At 48.6% G+C, this 25,484-nt stretch overlaps 1 protein-coding gene across 1 annotated transcript; it reads left to right on the forward strand.

The window, feature by feature from the left end:
- The first annotated feature begins 1,963 nt into the window (after positions 1-1,963).
- LOC119377627 (serine/threonine-protein kinase SMG1) lies at positions 1,964-23,704 on the forward strand. Its single transcript, XM_037647005.2, has 11 exons — positions 1,964-2,066; positions 2,693-2,794; positions 3,549-3,707; positions 4,629-4,843; positions 5,739-5,982; positions 13,439-13,587; positions 14,859-14,946; positions 16,156-16,289; positions 17,340-17,654; positions 20,059-20,320; positions 23,384-23,704. The coding sequence occupies exons 3-11, from the start codon at positions 3,654-3,656 to the stop codon at positions 23,471-23,473; spliced, it is 1,551 nt and encodes a 516-aa protein (XP_037502933.1). The 5' UTR covers positions 1,964-2,066; positions 2,693-2,794; positions 3,549-3,653; the 3' UTR covers positions 23,474-23,704.
- Positions 23,705-25,484: the final 1,780 nt, after the last annotated feature.

The raw sequence follows: 25,484 nt of genomic DNA on the forward strand, positions 1-25,484 counted from the left end.
CGCGGCATTAATGCGAACTGCTTGGGAAACGCAGTCTCGAAAGCAGCATTTCAAACCTTTGATAGAGGGCGAACGATGTGGGGATTGAGGCTTGCCCATTGCCATTGCGCGGGTTTTTCGCCTATTTCTGCCATCCTCATGTCCGATCATGCCGCTCCCCTCCGCCGTCCTACGGCGCTGGGCGAGCGAGGGTGACGTTAAACCCCCTCACCCCGGCGCCGGATCTCGACGGTAGCGCTGCGTGCGAGTCTCGCGAGACGTTTTGCGCGGCGGGGGAGTCAGACTCTCTCTGGATCTCGTAGGGTAAGCACGCAATTTTCTTTCCTGTCCGTTGGCTCCTTTGTTTGGGCTCGCTCGGACGGAGTTCGCCAACGGTGCCTTGCGCCAGCGGCGAGCGCTTACCTTACGTTGTCCTTTTCCGAACGCTAGGCTGAAGAGCGGTGCGGTGCATTCGCGCGTGGTCTTACTACACCGAAACCGTACCTATCGAAGCCAACGCGAACGGAGTTTGCCCTTACTCGAGCGATCGGGCCCTGTGGTCGGAGATCGTAAGAGTACGCAGCATAGTCGCGAGGGTCCGTTTCCCTCAGCGGCGTGTCGCCGTGAGCCCTTTTGCCTGCGGGGATGTGCTAGCGGCACCCTTTGTGTTGTACTTTCGCCCGTAGCGTGGTTAAGCCTGTTTTGCTTCTCCCGCCGCCTTTGGGAGCGGGCGTTGTACTGCGTTTTGTGGTGTTGCCGCAGGCAATAAAGTGTTGCGGATTTCGAGAGCAGTACTGTGTACTTGCCGCGCTACGCTCGGCACCTTGTTTGCGCTCGAATGTACGTGTGCAGCGGCGTGCTAGTTCACGCGAGGCGACGGCAGACGCGGCCCTGTGGCTCGCTAAGTCCGAACCCACGCTAGTGGCCGTACTCCTGTGAGATACGTGCACACTACAACGATGCTCTATGAATAAAGAGCAATTTATCTTGCGATGCGCCCTGCAGTTTTGTTTTCATACAATAAAAACGATTCATTGACAAACCATCGGCATTCCACAGAAAAGCTGGCAGCGCCGTGTGGGCTGGCAACACTTCGCAGGGAACTAAACCACGTGACCAGTCACATGCGCCCACAAGCGTCTTCGCGTCGTTTTGCACTCACGCCAGTTCGCTGTTTTTGCATGTCGCTTCGCTTGCGAGCAGTGGTGTGTGCGATTTGCAACGCTGCCAAACGGACGCCAAGATGCCACCGCTACGCTGGCAACAGTACAGCGCTGCTTTCAAGAGGCAAGCGATCCTCTACGCAGAGTCGGAAAGCAACGTTGAAGCAGGGCGCAAGTTTGATGTGTCGGAAAAGTGCGTGAGGGAATGGAGAAAACAAAGGACCAAGATCTTCGCGTGCGCTGCTACACACCGTTCCTTTCGCGGGGCGAAGTCTGGACGATACCCTGCCGTTGAGGAGGCGGTTCGAGATTGGGTTCACAACCAGAGAAGCAAGAGCCTGAGTGTTTGCTACGATGATATTGAAGCAAAAGCACGTACTGTCAACGATGCCTGGTATGGACTGCCAATCGACATGGTCTGCACGGCGTTTTCCACGTTCGGCATCTCAGTACCACCGGCACCCATTCCGACGGCGAGCAGCAGCAGTAGCTCACACGATGGCAACGACCGCGACTGCGTCGTTCTCTCAAGCGACGACGAGTTGTAAGCTATGTTTCACGGGCAAACAAATGTTTCTTGGCATCACTCCCTCTTCTGAAAAACTTATTGGTGAGCTATGGCCGCAGCATGAGGCTGTGTTCGGAGTCAACTTTTTTTTCCCCTAGAAGGGGTTGCAAGTTGGGGGGTTGACTTATAATCGGAGTCGGCCTACTATAATCTGCAATATACGGTAATTTTCTGCACAATTTTCTATGGTTTCACTGCCCGCTTCTTCGTCTGTAACATGTCCTCTCTGTTTATTTCGTTCCTTTCCTTTCTGCAGGCTACAGCAACGACCCCGAGGCGACCTTGAAGGCCTGTCAGATTCTCCAGCGAGTGGTTGACACTGTCAGCACCCTGCTTCCCAGAGACATCCTTCAGAGGTGGGCGGCGCAGGGCGTTGCAAATTTTGAAAAGCCTGTTCTCTGAAACTACACGTTACTTGCAGCTACCATGTGTTCTGACGTGGGGAAATCAGAAAAAAAAAGAAGGAAATCTATTTACTGAAACGCATTTTCACATTGTAGGTCGCAACGTCAGTCTTTCCTTGTTGCCTTCATCGCTGTAGGTTCTTGTAGAAAGCTAGCCGGTTGAGGATTCATCAAGTTAGTCTGGAGTCCACCACTACCACAAGCCTCATAATGATATTGTGGTTGTGGCATATAAAACGCCAGAAGTTAATTTTGTTAAATATGCACAGGCACTAAGCTCACACTCTATTCACTGCTATGGGTCATTAGATATGCTCTTTGCCCTTTATTTCATCTGTGTTCTACATATTTAGTGGCCTTTGCCAGTGAATAAAAATTGGAGGCTTAACACTTGTTCTTTATACCATTCTAGGAGATTTTTTCTTTTTTTTTTGACTTTTTATTACAAATATGTGCAACCCACCAAGTCATAAGACAGCTAAGAATCGGCTTGCATGTGGTAATGTAGGGTATTTGTTAGGCTGTCATGCACCTTGCATGGTTTTCTTCGTGGCTTGATTTGGCGATTTCGTTTGCAGGTGCTACAACCTGTGTGTGGTCAAGGCTGGCAGTGCTGTCCCCAGCGAAAGGTCAAAGTTCATTGCCCTCATGACCCTGCTGCCTGTTGACCTCCTCACGAGGTTTGTTTGTTCCTCTCCCCACAAGTTCTTCTATGAGGGCAGATAGCTGTCTTCTTTTCCATTGAAGCTGTGAAGCTTTCAATAACTGCTAAAGGAGTCCTGTATTTTGTACGCTTCGCGAGTTGTTGCACTTGTGGTTGCATGTGTGGTTAATGTCACACGCAAGATAACGCAAGCTGTGCTAGTACAAACACTAGTTAAAATATCTTGACATTGCTCACGTAATGATTATTTAATTGTGAAATGGGCCTTCCTTTCACGGCCAGAATGAAAGAGAATAGCTGTGCAAATATCACGGTGTTCAATGCAATATGAATTTAATAGTGCCTTAGTAATGCAGTAGCAAATATAATCATGTAATGAGATATTTTTTTCGTGAATATAGCTGAAAACTACATTTACCAAAAGTTTTCAACTTTCTAGTTGAAAACTAAAACGGTTATTTGACGATATGACCAAGAAATTTACAATGATGTTTATTGAATGTCACCACGACAAAAAGAAACGAAGTGTCAATTGTCTAGAGAAAAAAAAATGCTTGGTAGCGGCTGCTAGGGTGTCCCCCCTGGATCCCCCAGCGGCTTAAACTCCTCATGACCTATGAATAAAATTCTTGGCTGACTGGCTGACTGCTGGGAGCCACTGCTATTGTCATCCTGTTATTGGCCAGGTTGGGGCAATTTATAGCTAGTCTGACTAGGCCAGAATTGTGCAACATTAATTGTGCCTTACGGAGTCCTCTTTCGCTTTGCAGCGAGGCACTGCTCAGTTCCCGGAGCTGCAAGAGCAGGCATTGCAGCGCACGGCCATCTTGTCCGCTCCCGGCACCACCCTGACCGTGCAGGGCTTCCGCACGGTCATGTCTGCGTTGCTACTACCACCACCTGGTGGTGGCAACATCGATGCCTGCGAGGTAGGCAAACCACCGAGTAATCTCTGATGAAGCTGGCTGTCAAATACGGTTGTTTTGTAAACGTTTGTACAACCAAGTGTCTTTGTAACAAATTGCTCAGGATCTTCGACATATCTTGCTGTACTAGTCACTTTGCTGTAAGGGTCATGCACTGTTGTGCTCACAATATAGCCCTTTTGCAAGGAATTTGTTATGCAAATCTTTTCAGTGTAGAAGCGTCCACCTTAGCACACTGCAGAAGATATGGGGTGTAGTGTGACATCTGTTGCAGCCCCTGCACGAAATTTAAAGCTTGAAATGCAAGTGGGAGTGTCATGAACAGCTGGAAAAATTGTCATCTTTGATACCAAACCTGACACACACACAAAAAAAAAGCAAAGTGCCACAGAAAGAAGACAACATGGAATGCTGGACTCTTTGGCACTACCTCTAAGGTAAGAGGGCGCTGAAGCATCTCGGAGGTGGTGGGCCTGGACCTATGTCATAAGGACAACCACTCTAGTCAGATGCTTAAGAAGGCGGGAGAGGCCCCACCCAGATGACCGAAGCACTGCCACCGATTGCCTCCACAAGTAAACAAATAGTCCTGCTTACAAGCTCGATGGCGGAGTTGCAGGCAGTCGTGCGTGCCCGTTTGTGTAAGCTCATATTCATCTGCCTTTGAAACGGAAATGTCGCTACCTTCTAAAGTTGTGCCTGACCATAGGTGAATGAGTCTTCTGCATAGGTGTTGTCCGTAGGTCATGGTATTGGGCTGCTAACAGGAAAGCGTTGCCATTACAGCCCTGTCGCTTTGCCAAGATTGCTTCAGTGTGCTTGATACTACTCGTAGCTAATTCAGCCAAAGTGAAATTTGATTACAGTTAAGTTTTTTTAAGGCTTAATGTGTCTTCATTGGAGCTCTGTTCTGTCTCTTTGCAGCTGCGCCTGGAGCGGTTGGCACCGGCTGGGCTGGCCTCGGGTCGCCACGCAGGCGCTCTCTGGTGCTGGGCCCTGTGGGAGTGTGCGCAGGTGTGCGTGCAGCAGAAGTTGCGCACTGCTCTGGGCAAGCCCCAGGAGACGTTCACTTCGGTCGAAGGGGCCCTCAAGGCCCTGCTGGCCGAGCCCCCACCCACGGGTATCCCTTCGCTCAAGAGGTGGGTCATGGTACCGGGCTGTTGTGCGGTCCTATGCAGTCTTTGCTGTGCAACTGACACTGTGATTGGATTCGACTTTTGACAGAAACTCTGCACTCGTGTTTCATATACGTAACTGAGAAAGGCAGTAGACCAGTTTTGCAATACCAAGTCGCCACTGTCATGGTGGTAGATTTTACCAGGCTGCAGGGCAACTGTTGTAAGAAACACCAGCGCATTTGTGCTGTGAAAAGCTTCAAAATTGAGTGTTCGGGATGAGTGGATAAAATGATTGTGTAGCAGACTTGCGGTAGAGAAGATGCATGCGCTCCTCATGTTTCCCTTGAAATTCTAAGGAATGATTCGCAATAATGTTTTCCATGTTGCTGTTTTCAATGCCAGCTTTTAGCCTGTTGTAACAGTCCGGCTGGAGGTTGGACCTGCATAACAGGACCTGCATAACGTGGATCAAAGATACACAGACGGAGATAGTCGGCGAGGAAGTGACGCTGGCCATTCTGACCCAATTTACTTGACAGAGTTATCAGAGGATAACATTTTCTTTGACAAATCACACCAGTGCGCACCGGAGCACCCAGGCGCTGCCTGCGATAATTGGTCGGAACTGCACACTGGGACACTCTGGTGTGCATCGGTGCGAATTGAAGTTGCCATAAGTGTACAGTAACCATTTTAGGTGCCATAGTGCACAGCATTCTTCCAACGTCTGCTAATTTCGGCGGGAGCATATCACGAGGAAGCAGCACATACATGGCCGCACCACAAGCCCAGTGGTGAGAATTACTGTTGTCAGTGCACTGGCAGGGTTTTGGGTGTGTTTTGAGTGTGACGTGACCGGTCTGTTCTGAACCTGATCTCCTGCAAGTCCATCACGTGCCCATGTGTCTGTTTGCAGGGTGCAGCTCCTTCTGGACTTTCTGGAGCAGCTGGACAAGTGTATGTACAATGCGTACGAGGGTAGTGCAGGCAGCCTGCCTGCGGCCCCCAAGGCGGTGCGCACCTTCTTCCGCACCAACCGGGCCACCTGCCTCGAGTGGCTGGCCCGGGTGCGGCCGCGGGCCGTACGCCTCGCCCTGCGCGCGGGACGACCCGCCGAGGCCCTGCGGCACACGGGAGCCCTGGCTGCCACTGCGCCCCAGGTGAGATGAGTGCCGTAGTCTGTGCACAGGCACATAAAATGTAGTTTGCCTAATTTACCTACCAAGGATTGGGGCTAGAACAGTGTGAAGCTGCTGCAGAGCGGGTTTTTAGCAGCGCAGCTGTTCTAAGTCAAGCCTGTGCCGTCTGCGTGTCTGACTGGTGTCGCACAAGCGCAGGTTTCCCCACCTCACCGCTAGGGGCACCCTTGATGATGCTCAGAATGATAATGAGGGTAGATGATGAGGATAATGCTCGTAATGATGAGGGTGGTAATGCATGTGATCTTGCTATACTATGTTACAACCGAAGAGAAAATGTCAGCTTTGCCCACTGCCATCACTGTGCTGCCCACAGAGAATTTGCTTAAATTAAGTACTCCATCCAGTAGCAATTACCCAGTTTCATGACGTCAAGGACTTCTCTAGTTGTTTCAGATAGTTGACTTTCCCATCCAGACACACGTTTGCGTCACTAGTTTTAAGTTGGAATCTTGAACGTCTTGGTAAATTTCATCAGGGATACTGACACCGCTGCTGTGCCACATGTAATGTTTCAGGTAGTAATGATGAATCTTTAATGTTTAATATTTATAGTATTTATATTAGCTGAAATACTGTACTGATAGTTTTGGTAGAAACCAGCTGGCATGGCTGTCTTTCGCAGGTGGAGGGGAGGTGCGCCACGGTTATGTGGATTGAGCTGATATTTTTTTATTTTTAATTTTATTTTATATACTGTTAGCATACATGCCAAAACAGGAGTTGCTCAACTGGGCACAAGTACACGAATTTCATAAGTCATTACAAAAATGAAACAAATTAAGTAAAAAAAACAACATTCAATGCGCACATTGCAGCAAACTCAGCAGAACACAAGTGAGCAGGTGAGTACAGTGCAGACCACTTATAACGTAACCGCATATAGTGCAGGACCGGTTATAATGCGGTCTTTTTCGACTCCCGTTCACCCTCCCATAGAACCGCATGTACAGTAGAATCTCGATGATACGAATCCCGCGGGGTCACGAAAAATATTCGTATTAGCCGAAATTCGTATCACCGAAACACATGTAAAACTAGCTAAATTAACAGTCAGAGGCAAACTCATTTTTAGGAACACATAAAAAAAACATTTATTTCTTGCAGAAAAAATCTCTAATGTCTTTCTGCTTCTTTTTTTTCGCGAAGTCACTCAGCAGACTTCTTTGAAATCCGTAAAAACGCGTGCACGTGTCGTCGCTGATTTCATCAGCGGCCATAGCACGCCTCAGGACGTCGAGCGCGTGCAGCGTTTCAGCCGCCGGTGGTGGTCCTTCACCATCGCCCTCGTCTATGTTGTCGCCATCATCGCTGGAAACGGCAACCTCGCATGTGGCCTCCTCAACAATATCCTCCACCGTGCGCGCACCACAAGTGGCGAGGTTGTCATCCGCCGTGCAGAAGTCTTCAGCTGTACACCCAGCATCAAGCAGTTCCCAACCCTCAATTGGCTCTTCCTGCTCTGAGGGCACCTCTTCGGAACTCCTGAAGAAGCCGCATTTCGCAAAGCAGTTTGCTATGGTAGTCGGCGTTACTCGATCCCAAGCCATAGCGATAAAATGGATGGCGTCCAGGAGGCTTATTCGCAGGTCGCCTTCGTGTTTTCTGTCAATATTGGCAAGTAGGCGGCGCACAAGAAGGCCCTTGAAATGATGCTTGAGGTTTTTTATTATTCCAGCGTCAAGCGGTTGCAGGTGCGTCGTCGTGTTCGCGGGCAAAAAGATCAGTTTGACGTTTTGGAGCGTTACTTGCCTCGGGTGGGCGGCGCACTGGTCAAGAATCAAAACAATCTTCCGATTCTTGCAGGCCATCCTTCTGTCAAGGAGCGACAGAAATTCTTCGAACAGGGCCGCCGTCATCCACGCCTTTTGTTTGCGCGATAGACGCACGGCAAATGGCTCTCGCGCTTGAAACACCGAGGCTTTTGGGATTTGCCAATTACCGTCAGCTTAAGTTTCTCCGACCCGTCGGCGTTACAGCACAAAAGCACCGTTATTCGCTCTTTGCTTTTCTTGCCTCCTTGGCACGCTTCGCCTTTTAAGCAAAGGCTCTTCTCAGGCTGAAGGTTAAAAAACAGGCCAGCCTCGTCTGCGTTAAAAACATCACGAGGCTCATACCCAGAGATGAGTGACTGCAGCTTCGCGAGCCAGTCGCTAACAACGGTCTCGTCAGCCTTCTTCGCTTCCCCACAGACGCTTTTGTAAACGAGACCGTGTCTCGTCTTGAAACGGTGCAGCCACCCACCTGAGGCCTGAAATCCGTCGATGCGCAGAGCAAGTGCGATCTCGTCGGCTTTCTCACGCAACACTTTGCCATCGATGTTCACACCAGCTGCAGTAACCTCCTTAAACCAGGTCAGAAGAGCTTCTTCAAGCTTCACGTGTTGGGCTGTCTTCGCTTGCCTCGCGTTGACGTTGAATGAAAGCACATTCTTCATTATTGAGTCCCGCTGTCCAACAATTGTGCTTAATGTCGACGTTGCGAGGCCTAGCTCCTTAGCCAACTCCGTGCGTTTTCTTTTGGGATCCTCATCGACCTTTCGAAGAATGTCCAGTTTCTCCTTAAAGGAGAGGGCTTTCCGCTTGCGAGACATAGCTTGCTGCCACTCGGCAAAAAAGGCACAATCACAACAAAGCAAGAACGCGGGCTCGAGCACAGCAACGACAACCACTCCGTCCGACGGCACACATAGAAGAAAGAAGCTCCCGCGGGCCGTGCCTCTCCCTCTCCGGCGTCTCCGCCTGCCGGCCTGCCTCCGCACCAAGAAAAACAAAACAAAAAAAAAAACGTGGCCAGCGCCATCTGTATCTTCAAGAGAAAGCAAAAGGCACACTCCGGCCTCCGATACACGCAGATCTTGGAGGCTGTCGCGCGCTGCTCGCCGGCGGCGCTGGCAACGTGCCAAACCGGCGGCGCCGCACGCATTCCAGCGCCGTAAGTGCACGTTGCTATCTTCCGTGGCCGTCGGTGGGGCCAACGTTGCGTTGGGTGGGGCGGCGTTTATTCGTATCAAACGACGCGGGTCAAAAATCAGTTCGTAACAACCGTACTCAAGCACGTTGTAAATTAATGGGCCTTGGCCGGGACCACAGAAAAATTCGTATCATCCCGAAATTCGTATTAGCCGTGATCGTATCATCGAGATTCTACTGTATACGCATACCGCTTATTGTGCAGTCCCCCAAGATGAAATACCGTTTATAATGCGGTTGCGGGAAAATATTTCTGACAAACGCGGTAGCGAGTGCGGTTCTCAAAGGAGGTACGCCGCTGGGGAGGGAGCGACGAGGTCGTTACGAAGGGCGAGGGCACGCACAGTGAACGAACGAGGGGCGGAGGGAGGAAAAAGACCGCGGCAGCGCTGTGCGGGCTCGCCGAGTGGGGAAGGATGGTGGTTGCCTAGGCGACGGAGTAGCCTAGGCGACGGAGTAGCCTTTGCGCCGGCGGCGGCAAGGCTCCGCGGCTGCTTGCCGGCAGCGCGTTACACGTGGAACGTACGAGCGCGTCCTCATCAAGTGCGCTTTAAAGTGAGTTTCCTGTCGGGAAAAGCGTCGTCGTTATCACACTTGCTACAGATATCGCGTTTGCGACCTCGTCCGCAAATTGAAAAGTTTTGCGGCTTCATGACGCGAGCTTTCGCCTTTTCTGCCAGTGCGCGGACTTAAACGAGCTTGGCGGGCTTTTGTCGCCGTTGATCTCCTGGCCGCGAACACAAACTTCGTATCACGCGCGCTGTTCTTAAGTTAGTGCTTGAGTGCGATCTTTTCGACGTCCGATCTTCATGTTGTCTTGGACAAACTTCCCACGACAACATGCTGAACGGCACGCTAGGCCTGATCAGCGTTGGTTGCTTTTCGGTAGCGGTCGCGGGCGATAAAAGTTGCGGTTTGGTGCGGAATCAACGAAACTTTTTGCGATGGCTGCACTTGAAGGGAAGAGAATCATATAGTTAATGAAAACGAGGGCATGGTTGGCACATGCAACTCTCGAATTGTGGTTCCGGATTCGATTGCAATGTCTTGGACATCGCGTGCGCGCCCGTGAAATCGAACGATCGGTACCGCTCAGCACGTGAAATTTCGGTCGCGATTCGACATGGTTTTGTGTAATGCGCATACCTCGAGGTGGCCTGAAACGTAGTCGGCGAATTTCCGCGATGGCACTTTGTTTTGTTTGCTTTTTTCCCCTGTGTTCATTTCGTTGGCAATGCAGGTCTTTGGCGGTTAATTTTTGAACATTCGGACATTTAAGTGGTTGTAAGCGCCCCAAATCGCATATGTCGATTATCGGACACGCGAGGCTACATGCTCAACACGTTTTGCGCAAGTGCAGCCTTTGAAGAAGGTTGTTTTGGTTATAGTGCGGTACCGCTTATAGTGCGGATATTCGCGACTCCGGCGACTTACGTTATAAGCGGTCTATACTGTACATGTTCATAGCTCAGTACAACATTTGAAACCAGCATCCAAAAAAAAAAAAGAAAGAAAAAAAAAAGTGCATTTAATTCAACAATGCACCTTCGAAATCTTTAACATTGTTACACAGTACAACATCATTTCGCAACTTGTTCCATGTGTCAACAGCGGATACAATGAAAGAATTCTTGAACGATTTTGTGTTATACTTCAACGGTTTAATGTGTTTGGTGTGCTTTGTTCGTGAATGCGACGTGTCGAGAGTGAAAACTTTTGTTATCTCTGTTTTGTAAATGCCATGGAATATCTGAAAAAAGAATTTCATGCTGTTGATGTTCATTCTTTCGAACAATGTAAGAATATGAGCCTTTGTTCTTAGGCTCGTTACGGACTGCGTTCTTCGGTAGGAATTAAAAATAAATCTTAAGGCTCTATTTTGAACTCGTTCACATTTAGCTATGTTATTTTGCGTATATGGTTTCCATATCGGGCACGCATATTCCAGCAACGGAAGTACTGTGGTTTTATATGCTGTAAGTTTTACTTCAGGTGTCGCGTCACCAAGCCTCCGACGAAGCATCCAAAGCTTTTTTTGCGAATTATCACATACATAGTCGACATGGCGGTTCCAGTTCAAGCTATCTGTGACGTAAACACCCAGGTATTTATATTCTGACACACGGCAGAGCGGTTCGTCATGTATGACGTAACGAAATAAGAGAGGCTTGGTTTTTCTTGTAATCGGCATAAAAACTGTTTTGCTTGGGTTCAACTCCATTTGCCATTTTTTGCACCAAGAGCCTATCATGCCCAGATGTTCATTAAGCTTTTCCTGGTCGTAGTTCGATTCTGCCTTTGAGTAGATGACTGTGTCGTCCGCATAGTGCTTAATGAAAACATCGGGCGAGAAGCCGCTGTTCATATCATTGATATACAGTAAGAACAGTAGTGGCCCTATGACAGAGCCCTGCGGAACTCTTGAACCTACCGACCGTCTCGTGCTAATTGTGCCTTTAATGCAAACCACTTGCTCTCTGTTTGTCAAATAAGCCGTTATCCAATTTATGAGCTCATCATTCTGCAGGATCGTGTTAAGTTTATGAAGCAATTTTGGATGTGGTATTTTGTCGAACGCTTTTCTGAAATCAAGGAAAATAATGTCAGCTTGCCCTCTGTCATCTAAGACCTGATTAATGAAATGTGTTACCTCGGTAAGAATCGTCACAGTCGAGAAACCTCGCCTGAAACCATGTTGTTGCTCTCCCATTAGTTTGTGCTCTTCGAGAAATTCTGTTAACTGCTTAGTAAGTACATGCTCCAGTGTTTTACAGCATGTGCTTGTCAAAGACACAGGCCTGTAGTTGTTTACGCAGTCTTTAGCACCTCCTTTATGAATCGGTACGACCTTAGCACATTTCCAATCATTAGGAACCTCTCCGTCACGCAAAGATTTGTTAAATATATCAGTGAGATAATAAGAGCACCATTCAGCATACCTTTTTAAAAAGACATTCGGAATGCCATCTAAGCCAGTTGATTTCTTCTCATCAAGATTTAGAAGAAGGTTACAAATGCCTTCCTTAGTAACCACAATATCAGTTATTGGCGAGGCAGGACAACCTAAACTGAATTCCGGCAATATACCATCATCGTTCGTAAAAACCGATTCGAAATAATCATTGAAAGTACAAGCTAATTGAAAACTATCCATAACAGTGCCGTTTTCGTTAGTTAAGTACACAGCATTGGATTTTTCTTTCGATAAATATCGCCAAAATTTCTGCGGTGCTGTTTTAATAAACTGCGTTAAAGATTCATTCATGTATCGCTTCTTTGCGTCAGCCAACTCAGCTTTGAACGACAAAGAGAGCGTCGTGACGTCAGCCGACCTCAGACTTTGTTTACTATTTTTTCGTTTTGCCCGCATGCGCCTTAAATCACGCTTCATGTGAATAATTTTTTGCGAAACCCACGAATTCATTCTCTGAACCTTTTTTTTTCGTTCAGGTATATATCGTTTTATTAGTGTGTGTACCGTTTCTTTAAACCTTATCCACGCATCATCAACCGTTGAACTATCAGATACAGCAATGCGCTTAAAATCTTCATAGTCAACGTCAAAGAAGTCCAGAATTGAAACATCATCAGCTCTAGAGTAATCGGGTACCAGTACAGACTTTGTGGCTCGCGCTTCATGACGCATTCCTAATAGCTGAAGAATCACCATACTGTGATCTGAAATACCCTCCATCACCTCACAAGTGTACATTTGTGCAGCCAGTGATGGACTCAAAAATACAAGATCAAGTAGAGAGCCACCCTTTTCGTGTACCCGTGTGTATCCCTGTACAACTTGAACCATATTGAGCGAGAACACCACATCTAGTAGTGCCCGGGATGGTAATACATCAACTTGACCTGCCTTATACTCCACCCAGTCAATGTACGGAGGATTAAAATCACCGGCCATTACAATTTTTCTTTTTGAATTCTGAAATTCGCTTTGTAAAAAGTCATTGAAAGATAGCATGTAGTCTTCCGATGAATCGGGAGGACGATACACTGCAATGAATGATTGTGATTCTTAGTTTGTGATCGATATAGACGCGTGCACTTACAGCCTCACTGTCTGACAGTTTTCACGGTGTAGAACTGGCTGAATTTACTTCGTTCTTTTCTTCGCGTCTGTTATGTTGCTGGTGCTGTAATGAATGCCAAATAAATTGATTGATTTGAGTTACATTCCTGTATTTAATACTTTCATCTGCAAAAGAGTAGTGTGTGGCAGTAGAGCAGAGCAAGGTAGCCCGAAAAATCAGACGGTCACTGTACACAGCTTTAGCATTTTATTTTTGCATGCACAATATGGCAACAGATGAGCCAAGTAAAAGGTTTCGCTCTTTACTCATAAGCTGTGTGCCATGCTTACGCATGATTATGAATGAAGGTTGTCTGTAAGATCAGTAGTGACTTTCAAATTTCTTTTTTTGTCCTTCTTTCAGGGCTTGGGAGCAGTGGTTCGTGATGCAGCCACCTCGCTGGTGCAGCTGCGCTGCCCCGAAGCCATCTGGGGCCTGTACGCCTGGGGCAAGGAGATCCTGGGACAGCGCATGCCCTGGCTGCGCGCGGCTGCTGCTCATGCTGCTGGCAGGTGGGTGGGCGCTTCCGGCTACATCTCCCTGACATGCAGATTTGAATGTCTTCGTTTGTTTTATTTTTTGAAGCTGACGACATCAGACTGCCCAGACATGCAGATTTGAATGTCTTTGTTTGTTTTATTTTTTGGAGCTGATTACATAAGACTGCCCAGACGTGCAGATTTGAATGTCTTCGTTTGTTTTATTTTTTGGAGCTGATGACATAAGACTGCAGGCATCGTAACAGCAAGTGAGGGAGGTGGTTGGATGAGGTGGAGAGACAAGGTGCGGCCAATCACTTCACTGTCTCCACAAGACCATCTTTCTTATCAGTCCATCAATCAGTTTAATATTCATAACAAAATAAAGTACAGTGCGTCGCATTTATAGAGTTGGTACACCAGAATGACTGAAATCCACAGAAGTAGCTGCTAAGCACATCGATCTTTCTCGGCTGTCTGGCGCTGTATGGTGTTCCAGATGGTGGTCCGGTGCGCTTACATGGGCGCTTGAATGGTCTTCTGCAAGTTGATGAAAGCAGTATTTCATGAATTGCTGCTTCGTCTGAAAGACGTTGCTTGTGAGAAACAAAAATTGTTGCCACATAGTGGTGACTGTGTCCAGGCAAGAACACAATGAGGCATTGGCAAGCAATAAACCATTACTCTTTAGTGGACAATCTCGTGCCCAGACCAAACTCGCTCATTGCAGCGGCAGTCACGGTGGCCGGCGCCTGTTGAATCGAGATGCCGTGCACTGGCCGGCCCGTTACTCATACCTGCATCACCTAACATCTTAGGCATGGTGTTAGCGAGCAAGTACATTCGCGAACATACTAAAAACACCTAGACGCATGTGCCCAGAATTTATGTAGTGAGCCCACCTTTTCAAAAGACATGCATTATCTGATCGCCAGCACATAGTTGCATACCAACAAAAAAGTGACGGCAAGAGTACACAGACAACACAGGAACACGAATGGCAGTGTCACTCTTTCTCGTTGAGTTGGCCAAGTTAGTGTACGTGGACGCAGGCAGAGTCTTAATCATGGGAAAGTGCACTGTGAGACATTAAAAGTTGCAATCGTCCCTGTATATTAACTCTATGCAGCCTGCGGTGATGCCGCAATGCTGTTCAAGTAATGGTGCATTTCCAATTTTATCGGTCAACAGTGTAGTAAGTGTTGCAAAAAATGCACGGTATCCACGGTTCTCTGACGTTTGCAGCCATTTTGCTTGCGCTGTTTCGTTGAGAACTTTGCCTCTTTCGTTTCTCTTCCTTCCAGATATGAGTCTGCCGCTGACGAGTATGCAGCCATCCTCAAGGACGAAGCGCAGGCGTCGAAGGAGATTCGGCCATTCTTGCTCAACCAGGCAAGTCTTGGCAACCCTGCATTGTTGATATGGCTTCCTGGCAGAGAGGATAATCACCATTTTATGATTAACAGAGACAAGATGGCAGCTTCTCAGTAGTGACCGTTTTCGCCCTATCTCTCGACAACTTGAACATGAGCGGACTGTTGTTGACAAGTGTAGAAGATTATTTCTTTCCTGTTTATGGTTTGTTGAGGAATAGTTTGACAGGAAAATACTGATGGTTTAAGAAACTCGAGAAAATTTCAGGATAGATGACCAGGGCTCTTTGATAGTATAGACCAGTACACCCAACAGCAAACGATTACAGGATGTTGGCTCCACAAGAAATACGAATTTCTACTCTATTAGTGCATAATGCTTCTAATCTAGCTTGTGACTGTATAGGTTGCAATTTCAGCCTCAGGCTGGAATATTTATTTAGAGGTCATGTTCCCCGACAAAGCAGTAATATATAGCTTTCTCGAGCATCTTGTGTCCCGCAAACTTTTGCTGTTGGATGTACTGTTGTTACTCTAGCATTGGAGGGTGTGTCAGTCAGCACTCAGGAGGGCTTAGTGGCCTGCAAAAGCAAGCATCGCCTTCCGTATCTTGTCACACTTGGGCCGTCGGGGAGTCGTCATAGTGTACTGTTAGGTTGACAATGTTTATTGTATCTTGGATGCCATGTCACTGACCGCAACTGCATTCCGGTGGCTACAGTGTTGTTTTCATAACTTGACTGTGTGACAACTGTCGTAGCGGGTGAGGACGTCCATCCATGACAACGTTTGTCATATCTTGGACGCCATGTCACTTACCGCAACTGCATTCTAGTAGCTAGAGGGTTATTTTCATAACTTGACTGTGTGACAACTGTCGTAGCGGGTGAGGACATCCATCCATGATGGGGAGGTAGGCGGCGCCCTCTCTGCACAGTGTAGGCAGACTGTGTGTGCGCCCACTGGTGTGAGCGGTTGTTGAAGCTTTGCACATAATACTAAACCTGACAGTAGTACCTCGACTTGGGCGAGTTGGTTTATACTCGGAGAAATGCAGCGTGACTTATACAAAGACAGGAGACACAGATACACACAGATGCCGGTTCTTTATGTCTATCTGTGTCTCCTTTCTGTGTCTAAGTCGCGCTGCATTTCTTCGAGAAACCTCACAAGTGTTTGCCGTGCTGCTTTTCTAATCCTGCTACTGTATCTTAAATTGTTTCCTTAGATCCTGGACTGTCACATGAAGTTGGCCGACTGGAACGAAGCACTCAAGTGGGTAGAGGATTCTCGGCATGCACCAGTCAACGGCTGTGTCAACAAGACCAGTACCCGCATGTCCTCCATCGCCCAGCACATCAGGTAGCACATCATCAGCTTCACAGGACATGTGCGTGCTACTACACTAGAAACCCGCTTATACGTTCCTCGCTTTGGCTCCCAGCAGAGAATGCACAATCACCTATCATATTAACTCGAACCTAATACGCTCCTTTTTTTTATGATAAAACGAATCCAAAAATTTTCTGCATGTTAGAATCAAGCAGATCTTATTCTGTTTGCCTTGCAACAGCAAACGAAGTTACCTTTGCCTCACACAATACACAGACATAGTGCTTACAATGTATAGATTTTTCCTGTTTTAGTCACTGTCACTAAGTTTGTTTCCAAATTACTCACAATGTTCACTACTGCTATTACTACCAATATTAATTGCATCTCTCCTATTACATAGTGCCGTCATTTTCTTAGTAAGCATTATCCAATTTCTCAATTTTCATCCTCCTTTTATGTATTTGCCTAAGACGGCTCGAAGGTGAGAGTCATCTTCTTTTTTCTTTGTGATTGGCCCACATTTGACCAAGCGACGATGTCATGTGATAGTGCCATCACGCGACGTCGCGGTGACATCGTTATAACGACGTCACATGACGGCATGATGACGTCATCGCATCATTTTTTTTCATCGCTCGTGTTGATGCTGACACTGACGGTCAATTTTCTCATTTGATGAGGCATATGAGCCTTAATAAATAAGTAAAAACTCGCAGGGTTCCTTTTTCACTGAGGGCAACTCGAAGGTGAAGACCATCTTCTTTTCCTTCTCAGTCGATGTATTGACCCTCCCCCTGCAGTATCGAAGTCATTGCAAGCTTTTCTGCACTTCACCCGGTCGTGCACTGCCTCAGTGATCGGCCCACCTTTGACCAAGTGACGATGTCATGTTACGACGTGGTCATGTGATGTCATAGTGACGCCATAATGACATCACAATTTTTGGCGATCTGTGACGTCATGATGGTGTCATCACGTGATGATGATATTTTGCATCACTCGTGTTATGCCGCTGATGGTCAATTTTCACGTCTGATGAGGCACCTAAGGCTTTCACCTGAATAAATAAACCTGCAGGTCGCTACTGAGCACAGACCCCGTCGAGAGCCCATCCTGCCCGCGAGACATGTGGGACGCCGAGCAGCAGCTGCTCTTGGCCCAACACCGGGCGACAATGCCCGGCTGCTGTCGCGACATCAACGCATCGGAGGAGTCGGCCACCGCGCTGCTGCAGCTGTGCACCATCCAGTGGCCACCACAGGTGGACCCCGCCCTGCTGGCTCTGGTGCGCCGGGTGCCACCGGTGATTGGCGAGCCTCTGTCGCCCGCGCAGCATGACTGCAGCGCCATCAGCGAGGCCCTCACGTGGAGTCACGCCGAGCCCATTGAAGGGTGAGTTGCGACGTGTTTGGTATAGCGTATCTGAACAAGAAAAATAATTCAGGAGCCCTTCTTGTATCGGTAAACTGGGGGAAATCGAAGCTTTACATGTGCATGCCTCGCGTATTTCTTTCTTTCTGTCTTTCTTTATGTCCTGACAGAAGCGAAACGACTGATTGGTTGGAGGTGTGGTGTGAAGGCACGCTTATGCAGTTGGCATCATGCCTAATGATTCATGTTCCTGTCTTCTTTTCACGTGGTTTCTCGTTTGCCAAGCATCTTCTTGGTGGAAGTACACTGCTTTAGGTGTATTGTGAAAGGGAGATTTGCTAGTAGAAGGGAAATTGTTTTTCTCATTAAATTGTCCCTACCATTGCCAACAATGCTAAAGTCAAGCGCAAGAGACATTGCACGTCCTCTTTCACACTGTTTTCAAGCTTTAAAGGAGTACTGACACGAATTTCAAATATTTTTGGATTGTCGCTCTAAGTAAAAACGCTGGTGTTGAGAACCCTAAAAAGAGTATCGTGGTGCCTGGGAATGCATCAAATATATTTTTAATACTGCTTTCGGTTTCAATATCGAAGGGGTGATTTCTCAGTGACGTGTCATTGCTGTGTCATGTCACAGAGAGACAGCAACTTGCGAGTCACGACATACTAGCAGCAGATCCGTCACCTGCTCGTGGTACACGTAAACAACCGTGAGTGAAATATCGTCCTGTGACCCCGACAGTGATTCCTGCTCGCGATTTATTTATTTATTTATTTATTTATTTATTTATTCAAATATACTTACAGGCTCAACGGGGCATTGTGCGAGGGGAACATCAATTATTTGTACATGGCTACACAGAACTTAAAGGGGCCTGCAACACCTTTCTTTGTTATATTGGAATAGTCCCATTTTGACGTATGACTCTTCACGAGCCATATGCCGCAAAAATTTTTCGAATCCGTCAAGTCTAAGTGGTGTTACCAAATTATAGAGATCACGTTCCGCAGCTTTCTCTCTCAACTCACGCAGCGAGCGCGCTGAAAGCTCGCGCGGCGTGAGGGGAGGGAGGGAGGGCGGAGGTGCGAGGAGGCGACGTCAGCGCCGGCGGCATTTTTTCATTTTTTTCTCTCTGGCGTCTCGGCGCAACCACGTGGTCTGTGCCGCCACTTCCGGTCGGCTGGGCGTCGTTCGTCGAGCGGAGTCGATCGCGCTGTTATCGCGCGTGCTTTGAAAAGCGCGTCGGTTTGGTAATGTTTGGGTGTGCACCTCGAACGCCGTAGGTTTTCATCGCTCTGCCAACCATGGAAGCAAAACGCGCGCTCGTTTGGAACGAATGACAGCTGAGATCGGTTTCGGCCCATACTCCGATACACCGCCTCGTAAGACGGCACTGGCAGACGCCCGAAGCGCCGCCATTACCGGACGCCAGCATTGTTATCGGAGACACGCTGCGCCTGTGCCTCGGTCGGTCGTTGAGAAACGTGCCAACGATGCAGTTCCAGCTGAGAGGCAACACTCGAACGGTGCCACTCTCGACGCAAACCGGCGATGGTCAAAAGCACAGAATATTACGTTTTCGGCACTGCGCATGGCGAAGAAAACGGAACCACGCAACTACGAGCAGACGAGCTGTCGGTGAGACCGGAAGTGCTAAAATAATGTTTGTTCGGTGTTTTTAACGCGATAACAGAATATAAACACCACATATTATCTACTTATTGAACTCAAATTAACAAAGAAAGTAATAAAGAGGGTGTATCGTGATTATAACATCAGCCAATGGGAACTGCCGACAATCGCGTCATATTTTGCGGACTAATACATCATTTGTCGAGAGAAGGGGAGCGATTTTCAGCTGACTTTGAGAAATTTATTGTAAATCCAGACCGTGCGCATCGCTAAAATATTGCTGGCGTTGTCTCGGGAGCCTCGACTACCGATCGGCAGCGCTTTTTGAGCATGCTCGAAAAGTGTTGCAGGGCCCCTTAAATAATAATGCAATGCAGGACGCAGAGTTCACGAACTCAGTGGAACTGTATTGACTCGTCTGGATAATTTCCATCGCGGTGGGGTGGCTTGCTATGCTAAGCGATGCAAGCTTTAAATCAAAGTAAAATATTTTATACGTGTTGTCTCACCAGTGTGTCAAGAGTGTTAACACGCATACCAAGGAACGAAAACATCCCTTTTACATAGCAGTAGGGTGATGTTGGGCGATTTGGTGCAAGTTCGTGCAAATATTTGTGGCACAGCTGAGACAAGCAGAAAAAAGAGAAGATAGGATAGGGCACAATGTTCAAAATCGTGTCAGTACTCCTTAAACTGCATCACTAACTCCACCAGAAAATTGCTTTCTTAGCGCGTTGCCTTGGTGTTGATACTCTGTTCTTCATGTCCTGTTTGTTTGTGCCCGTCGCAGGTTCCTGTTGGCGGGGGCTCGTCTGGCCCGCAAGCAGCACAACTTGCGACTGGCCGAACGGTGGCTCCTGCGAGAGGCCGGCAGTGACGAGGAGGGCTCTTCCCTGACCACGCTGGCCGACGACGGCGCCCCCCTGGCCGTCCTGAGGGGAGGCCGCCAAGTTGCTGCACGCTCGGGGAGAGCTGGCCGAGGGTGCGAGGATCATGGCCCGTGTGGCCTGGACGCACGCCACCAGTCTCGAAGACTCGGAGCTAGTTGCCAGGTATCGTTAGGGCAGGATCTGCTTTCCTCTTAGTTGGGGAAGTTGGCTGGTGCTTTCCTGTTCAACCTGCGTAAGGGTGGGGTAGCTGACAGTTGTGCAGTTATGGTTCAAAGCCGAGTTCCTTGAGAGTCATCATCAGCCTGACTATGCCCCAAAGGCCTCCACCGCGTTTCGCCAATCAACCCTGTCCCGTGCTTGCTGCGGTCACGTTATCCCCGCAAACTTCTTAATCTCAACGCCCACCTAACTATCTGTCCCCCTCGCGCGTTTGCCTTCTCTCGGAATCCAGTCTGTTACTCTTAATGACCAGCGGCTATCTCGCCTACGCTCTACATGCCCTGGCCATGCCCATTTTCGCATCAATTTCGACTAAGATGTCCTTCGCACACAGTTGTTCGCTGAACCACTCTGCTCTCTTTTGCCCCTTGAGCTCTTTGAGAGTATGATGCACCTGCCAAGTCTCCCGGTACCCTGGAGACTCCCAGATTTTTGAACGTTTCTCCCGGTTGTACGGGTCATAGGAAAATCTCCCGGAAATCCAGTTTGCCCCGCGCGTCCAGTGCACTGCGCGCCCCGTGCGTCACGGTGACGCGAGGTGGGACGTTTCGCGTACAGATGCGCTACATGCAATTTAAAAGTGATCCTAAATGTGTTATAGGTTATATCAGCCGTTAATATTTCGTAGATGATGCGTTTGTTTACACACAAATCTATCCCACAAGTTATCTCGCCTTCAAATTTTGTGTCACTACTGCTTTAAGTGGAAAGCCCAGAACTTAAAGGGTAGCCGTTACCGATGTCTGTCGAGATAGCGCGTTCGCCAGCGGTTGTGACCATCCCCGTCTCAACGGCGCCCCTTATGGTCCCTTGCCCAACGAAATAACTGGTAAGCAAGCGACGACAGGCGTGCACGCGGAGCGATGTTGTCGCATGTGCCCTTCGCGCGACGGTGACGGCCGGGTTGTTTCATCTCTGCTTCAACCGCGTTCGTCCCTAGCGCTAGCGCGCATTTACGCGCACGTGAAACAGACGATGCGTAAGCGATGTTATCGGTTTGGACTCTGTACAGATCAGCGGCGACCGCAAAATCCCGCTGACAGTGTCCATATAATTCGAGAGTAGATCCGAGAGTAGATCTCTCAGATTCCGTTTCTCCAAACTTGGCAGGTATGATGATGAATAATTAACGGCACCAAATTCTGTAAGCTTTGTTCCGCGTGAACACACTTGCGTTGTGTGCACTCAAAGAAAGGTACAAACCGAGAGCTGTTTGGTGCATGGAGACTCTGTTTCAAGCATCGGTTATTCAGAAAGTTGGTGTTAATGTGCCTTGTTTAGCTGGATTTTACTTTTAATATGCCTAATTGGAACGTGGGAGCTAACTTTAGGGTTTTAGAAATGTGCTTTTCTTTCATAAAATTTTGCACTTGGTTGCACCTCAGGAAGCCCCGTTTATGCCTTGTATCATGTTCTGCTAAAGCACACCGGGTCTGCCACCAAACAGCGGCGTTTCATGTTTTTTGTTCCCCGCTGTCATTACCTTGTTTTCTGTCAGGATTTTGCCTCATAAAATGAACTTGTTTGAATAGGACACTGTTGATATATCTCTCAGCCTACTTTTGCTCTTTTCAGAAGGTACTTGCTGTTGGGCTAGTTGGCTGATACTGTGCACTGGACCATAAACTTTGTTCACTTAGCTCAAAACAGGACTTTGAGCAGGGAAAAAGTTTTTACACTAGAATTTTGGTGATATGGACCCGGCTGATGCGAATTTGTGAAATTCCCACCCGAATTCATTGTATCCTTTGGGCGAAAATTCGGGTGTTCCGAACATTTTTCCACGTCGCGACGAGTGATACGAACTTGGGTACCTAAACCGTCGAGCAACAGCTGACAGCAGCGCACTATGGAAGCACCGAAAGTATGAGTGGCCAGCACACACAGAACCTAAACTGTGTTTATCGTTCGACGCGATCATGTATGGTGACGACAAAAATACTGAAGTACCCGCTCATCCAGTGCTCACCGAGTCAAAGCGATGCTGCTTGCCGCAGCTGCTGCGGATGAAACTGCGGTAGTCGCAATCATAGATAGCAGCAACGTAGTTCACAAGGCACATGCACGGCCAGCGCACACGAATTGAAAACAGAACTGCCATTTGCTGCAACTGCTATGCATGAAACTACAGTCACTGTTGGCGCGATCATCGATAGAAACTACGCAGCTCCGAAGGTATGTGGCTAACGCAGCGGTAGATTAGAAGCAATAAAGTCGTAAAAAGGCACAAAACGTTTCGATGTTCCTATCTGTTGCTTATGTCTGTGGTAGAGCAGACTTCCGCACATAGCTTTCAGTTGGCCTCTAGTGAAGCTTTTACACGCACGTTGGTGGCAGCTGCCGTCCCTTATTGGTCCTTTTGCATGTGTCCCAGAAAGACATACGTGAGTTCTTTCTATGGAAACAGATTTTTTTTCTGCGGATATCGTAACTTGGAAATGGACTTTGCAAGTTTCTTGGTGATACGAAATTTTGGTTGATACGAATATTTTTGCTCCCCCCTGAGGTTCGTATCGCCAAGATTCTTACTGTACATAGCCTAAGCACCTTGTGAGAGATAGGGGAGTGAGGAGTGCGCGTGTGTTGGATGTGGGTCTCGGAGGCTGTGTGTGGTTCATGGGAGGAGTGCGCGTGTGTTGGGTGCGGGTCTCGGAGGCTGTGTGTGGTTGATGGGAGAGGAACAAGATGGCGCGAGTGTCGGGTGAGCAGCGAGGGGGCGCGCGGGAATACGGGAGGAGGGAGAGAGGGTACGAGACGGAGGTCGGACATGTTGGATATGTGGCGCGGGGAATAAAGTGTGTGTAGTGAACGTGGTTGTGGATCGTCAAGTATATCGTCGAATCTGACAACCTTGTTCCAATTAAACTAGAAAGTTAGCTCTCACCTCGCTCTTTTTCCCTCCTTTTTACGTTTTTTTGTATAAAGTGTCCATAGTTTAATGGCAGCAGTGCACCCGCTGTTCTGTTGGGAATCTGGAGCATCAAGTTTTCCTTTTGGTGTGCCCAGGTCCCTGTTGACATTGGCCAAGTGGCTGCAGGCAGAACCGCCGACGGTCGAGCCACTTCTCGGGGATGGACTGCGCAACGGCCATGTTGACGGCTTGGCGGCCGCCTTCTCGTGTGGCTTCTCGTTGTCCGGCCATCAGCGCAACTGCTCTGCACCTCCTCCCCAGCTGCAACCCCTGGACGGCCTGCTGAGCAGCTCGGAGATGTCCATGGGGTCCCTGCTGCGGCACAGCCTGTCCCTCTGCCCAACCCTGCCCAAGGCGTGGGCCACCTACGCGGGCTGGTGCTATCGCTGGGGTCGCAAGGTCATCGATGCACCCAGGTTGGTTGCTTATCTGTCTCGTACGCCATAGCGCATACACTCGTACCTCGTTATACAGTTGACTCTCGGTTAATAGGAATCTCTTAAATGGAATTGCTGCTTAAGGGGGGGCGCGCCTTTCGTATCGCGAAAAATGGCATAAAATCGATTTTTTTTTAAATCGCATTTTCAGTTTCTGTAGAACCTTTTCTATCAGATTCCAAAATATCTTCACCAAAAACCACGTAGAAGTGCTTTAAAAAATTTGTTACGCCTGCCACGGTGGCGAAAGTTATTGCGGAAATCGCAAAAGAACACTGATTTTCAAAAAATAATAGCTCCGCAACGGCGCCACCGTTCACCGATATTTTGGTCTCGTCGGAACGAGCATTTCTCCGTCTTGAATTCCCCGCCTCAGCTGGAACCTCCCTTCGAAAACAAGCGCACAAAAAGCAAATGTCTGAAGGTCGTTTCGAGGCCTCCGATTGGCCGTGTCCGCCATGTTGCCCCAGCGCGCCTCGCCATTGGTTCGATGCTCGCTTCGGGGGATGGTCGGCTGCTGCTTGCGCTTCGCGAGGTCACGGCTGTCGAAAGTCGCGGTCTTTATGACGCGTTCGCACTCGTTATGTGTTCACGGCTCGAAGTCGACGATCACGTAGAACTTAACTATGTTTTAGTTAGGAGCTGCAAGCGGAAGCCCAATCAGATTACGATGGCACGCCGCGCTCGTAGTGAACATTGTAAGCGCGCGTCTCGGATCAGCGGTTGGAGGTTCTGCTATCAACACTTCGTACGTAGTGATGCAGATAATCGCGGGACGACTCCTTGTACTCGCGACCACGCATTACGTACTTTGAAACAAACATCGGGCACCGCGGCCGGCGCGTCTACTGCTCGGAGTCGTCGCTAGGCCTAACTCCGCTCACGGCGCCGGCGTGCGAGACGAACCTCGAACTTTGCGGGCAAGAACAACGCGTTTGAGGAACCGCGGCAGTGTGCTTCTTCGTTAGCATCGCCCGCCGGCTCCTCGGAACCGCGGATGGTAATTTTACGCATCGGCAGCGGACCCCGCAGCCAAGCTCGTCGCGCAGCGGCCGCGCGTCGGCGTCCCGAAATGCGAGACCAAACACGTTGCGCGCCGATTTTTCGTTGCCGCACCTAGGGATATTGCGCATCGTCACCGAATGCCGCAACCCAGAACATCGCGTGCAGATTTCCCGGACTCCGCGGTCGAGCACTTCGAGGTGAAATAAAGCACTGTTGATGCAATTTAGGCGCGCTTGGAGCCGTGCGTGGTATCGCTGCAAGCCCTCATGAATCTGAAAAAAAATAAAAGCCTCGCAGATAACCGTGTTCGCCGCAACCGGGTGAATTGTGAAGCGTATCACAGCCGAGGTTTACAAGTGAGCTTGAGTGAAGCAGGGAGATGAATTTACATCTGCCCTATTCGCGTCTTGAATAAACAGCTAAGGAATTTCTATTCCCCCAATGTCTTGACCGTAATTGCCTATTATTTAGGAGGAAGGGATAGGCTGTCATGATGAGAGCCACTCTTAGTATCCTATAAAAATCACTCAATGATCAATTGCAATAAAGACTTAGTGATAGCACGAATACAAGAAAGCTGGCAAAGCACCACAGCATATGGCCTAATCACATTACAATACAGTAGAAGCTCGTTATAACGAAGCGGGATATAACGAACTAATGGATATAACGAAGCAATCGTAATTCCCCTTGAAATTCCCATAGACGCCCATGTATTTAAAACCTCGTTTTAACGAAGCTACAATTTCCTCGC

This window comes from Rhipicephalus sanguineus, unplaced genomic scaffold (assembly GCF_013339695.2).
Source record: "Rhipicephalus sanguineus isolate Rsan-2018 unplaced genomic scaffold, BIME_Rsan_1.4 Seq52, whole genome shotgun sequence".
In the NCBI taxonomy this organism is placed as follows: Eukaryota; Metazoa; Arthropoda; class Arachnida; order Ixodida; family Ixodidae; genus Rhipicephalus; species Rhipicephalus sanguineus.

What these genes read in the sequence shown, in the direction of transcription:
- LOC119377627 (XM_037647005.2), top strand. Translation starts at nt 3,654, where the DNA reads ATGTCTGCGTTGCTACTACCACCACCTGGTGGTGGCAACATCGATGCC. An exon ending in GCTGCTCATGCTGCTGGCAG is followed by an intron (nt 13,588 to 14,858) that starts GTGGGTGGGCGC and finishes TCTTCCTTCCAG; the next exon opens with ATATGAGTCTGCCGCTGACG. An exon ending in GACTCGGAGCTAGTTGCCAG is followed by an intron (nt 20,321 to 23,383) that starts GTATCGTTAGGG and finishes TGGTGTGCCCAG; the next exon opens with GTCCCTGTTGACATTGGCCA.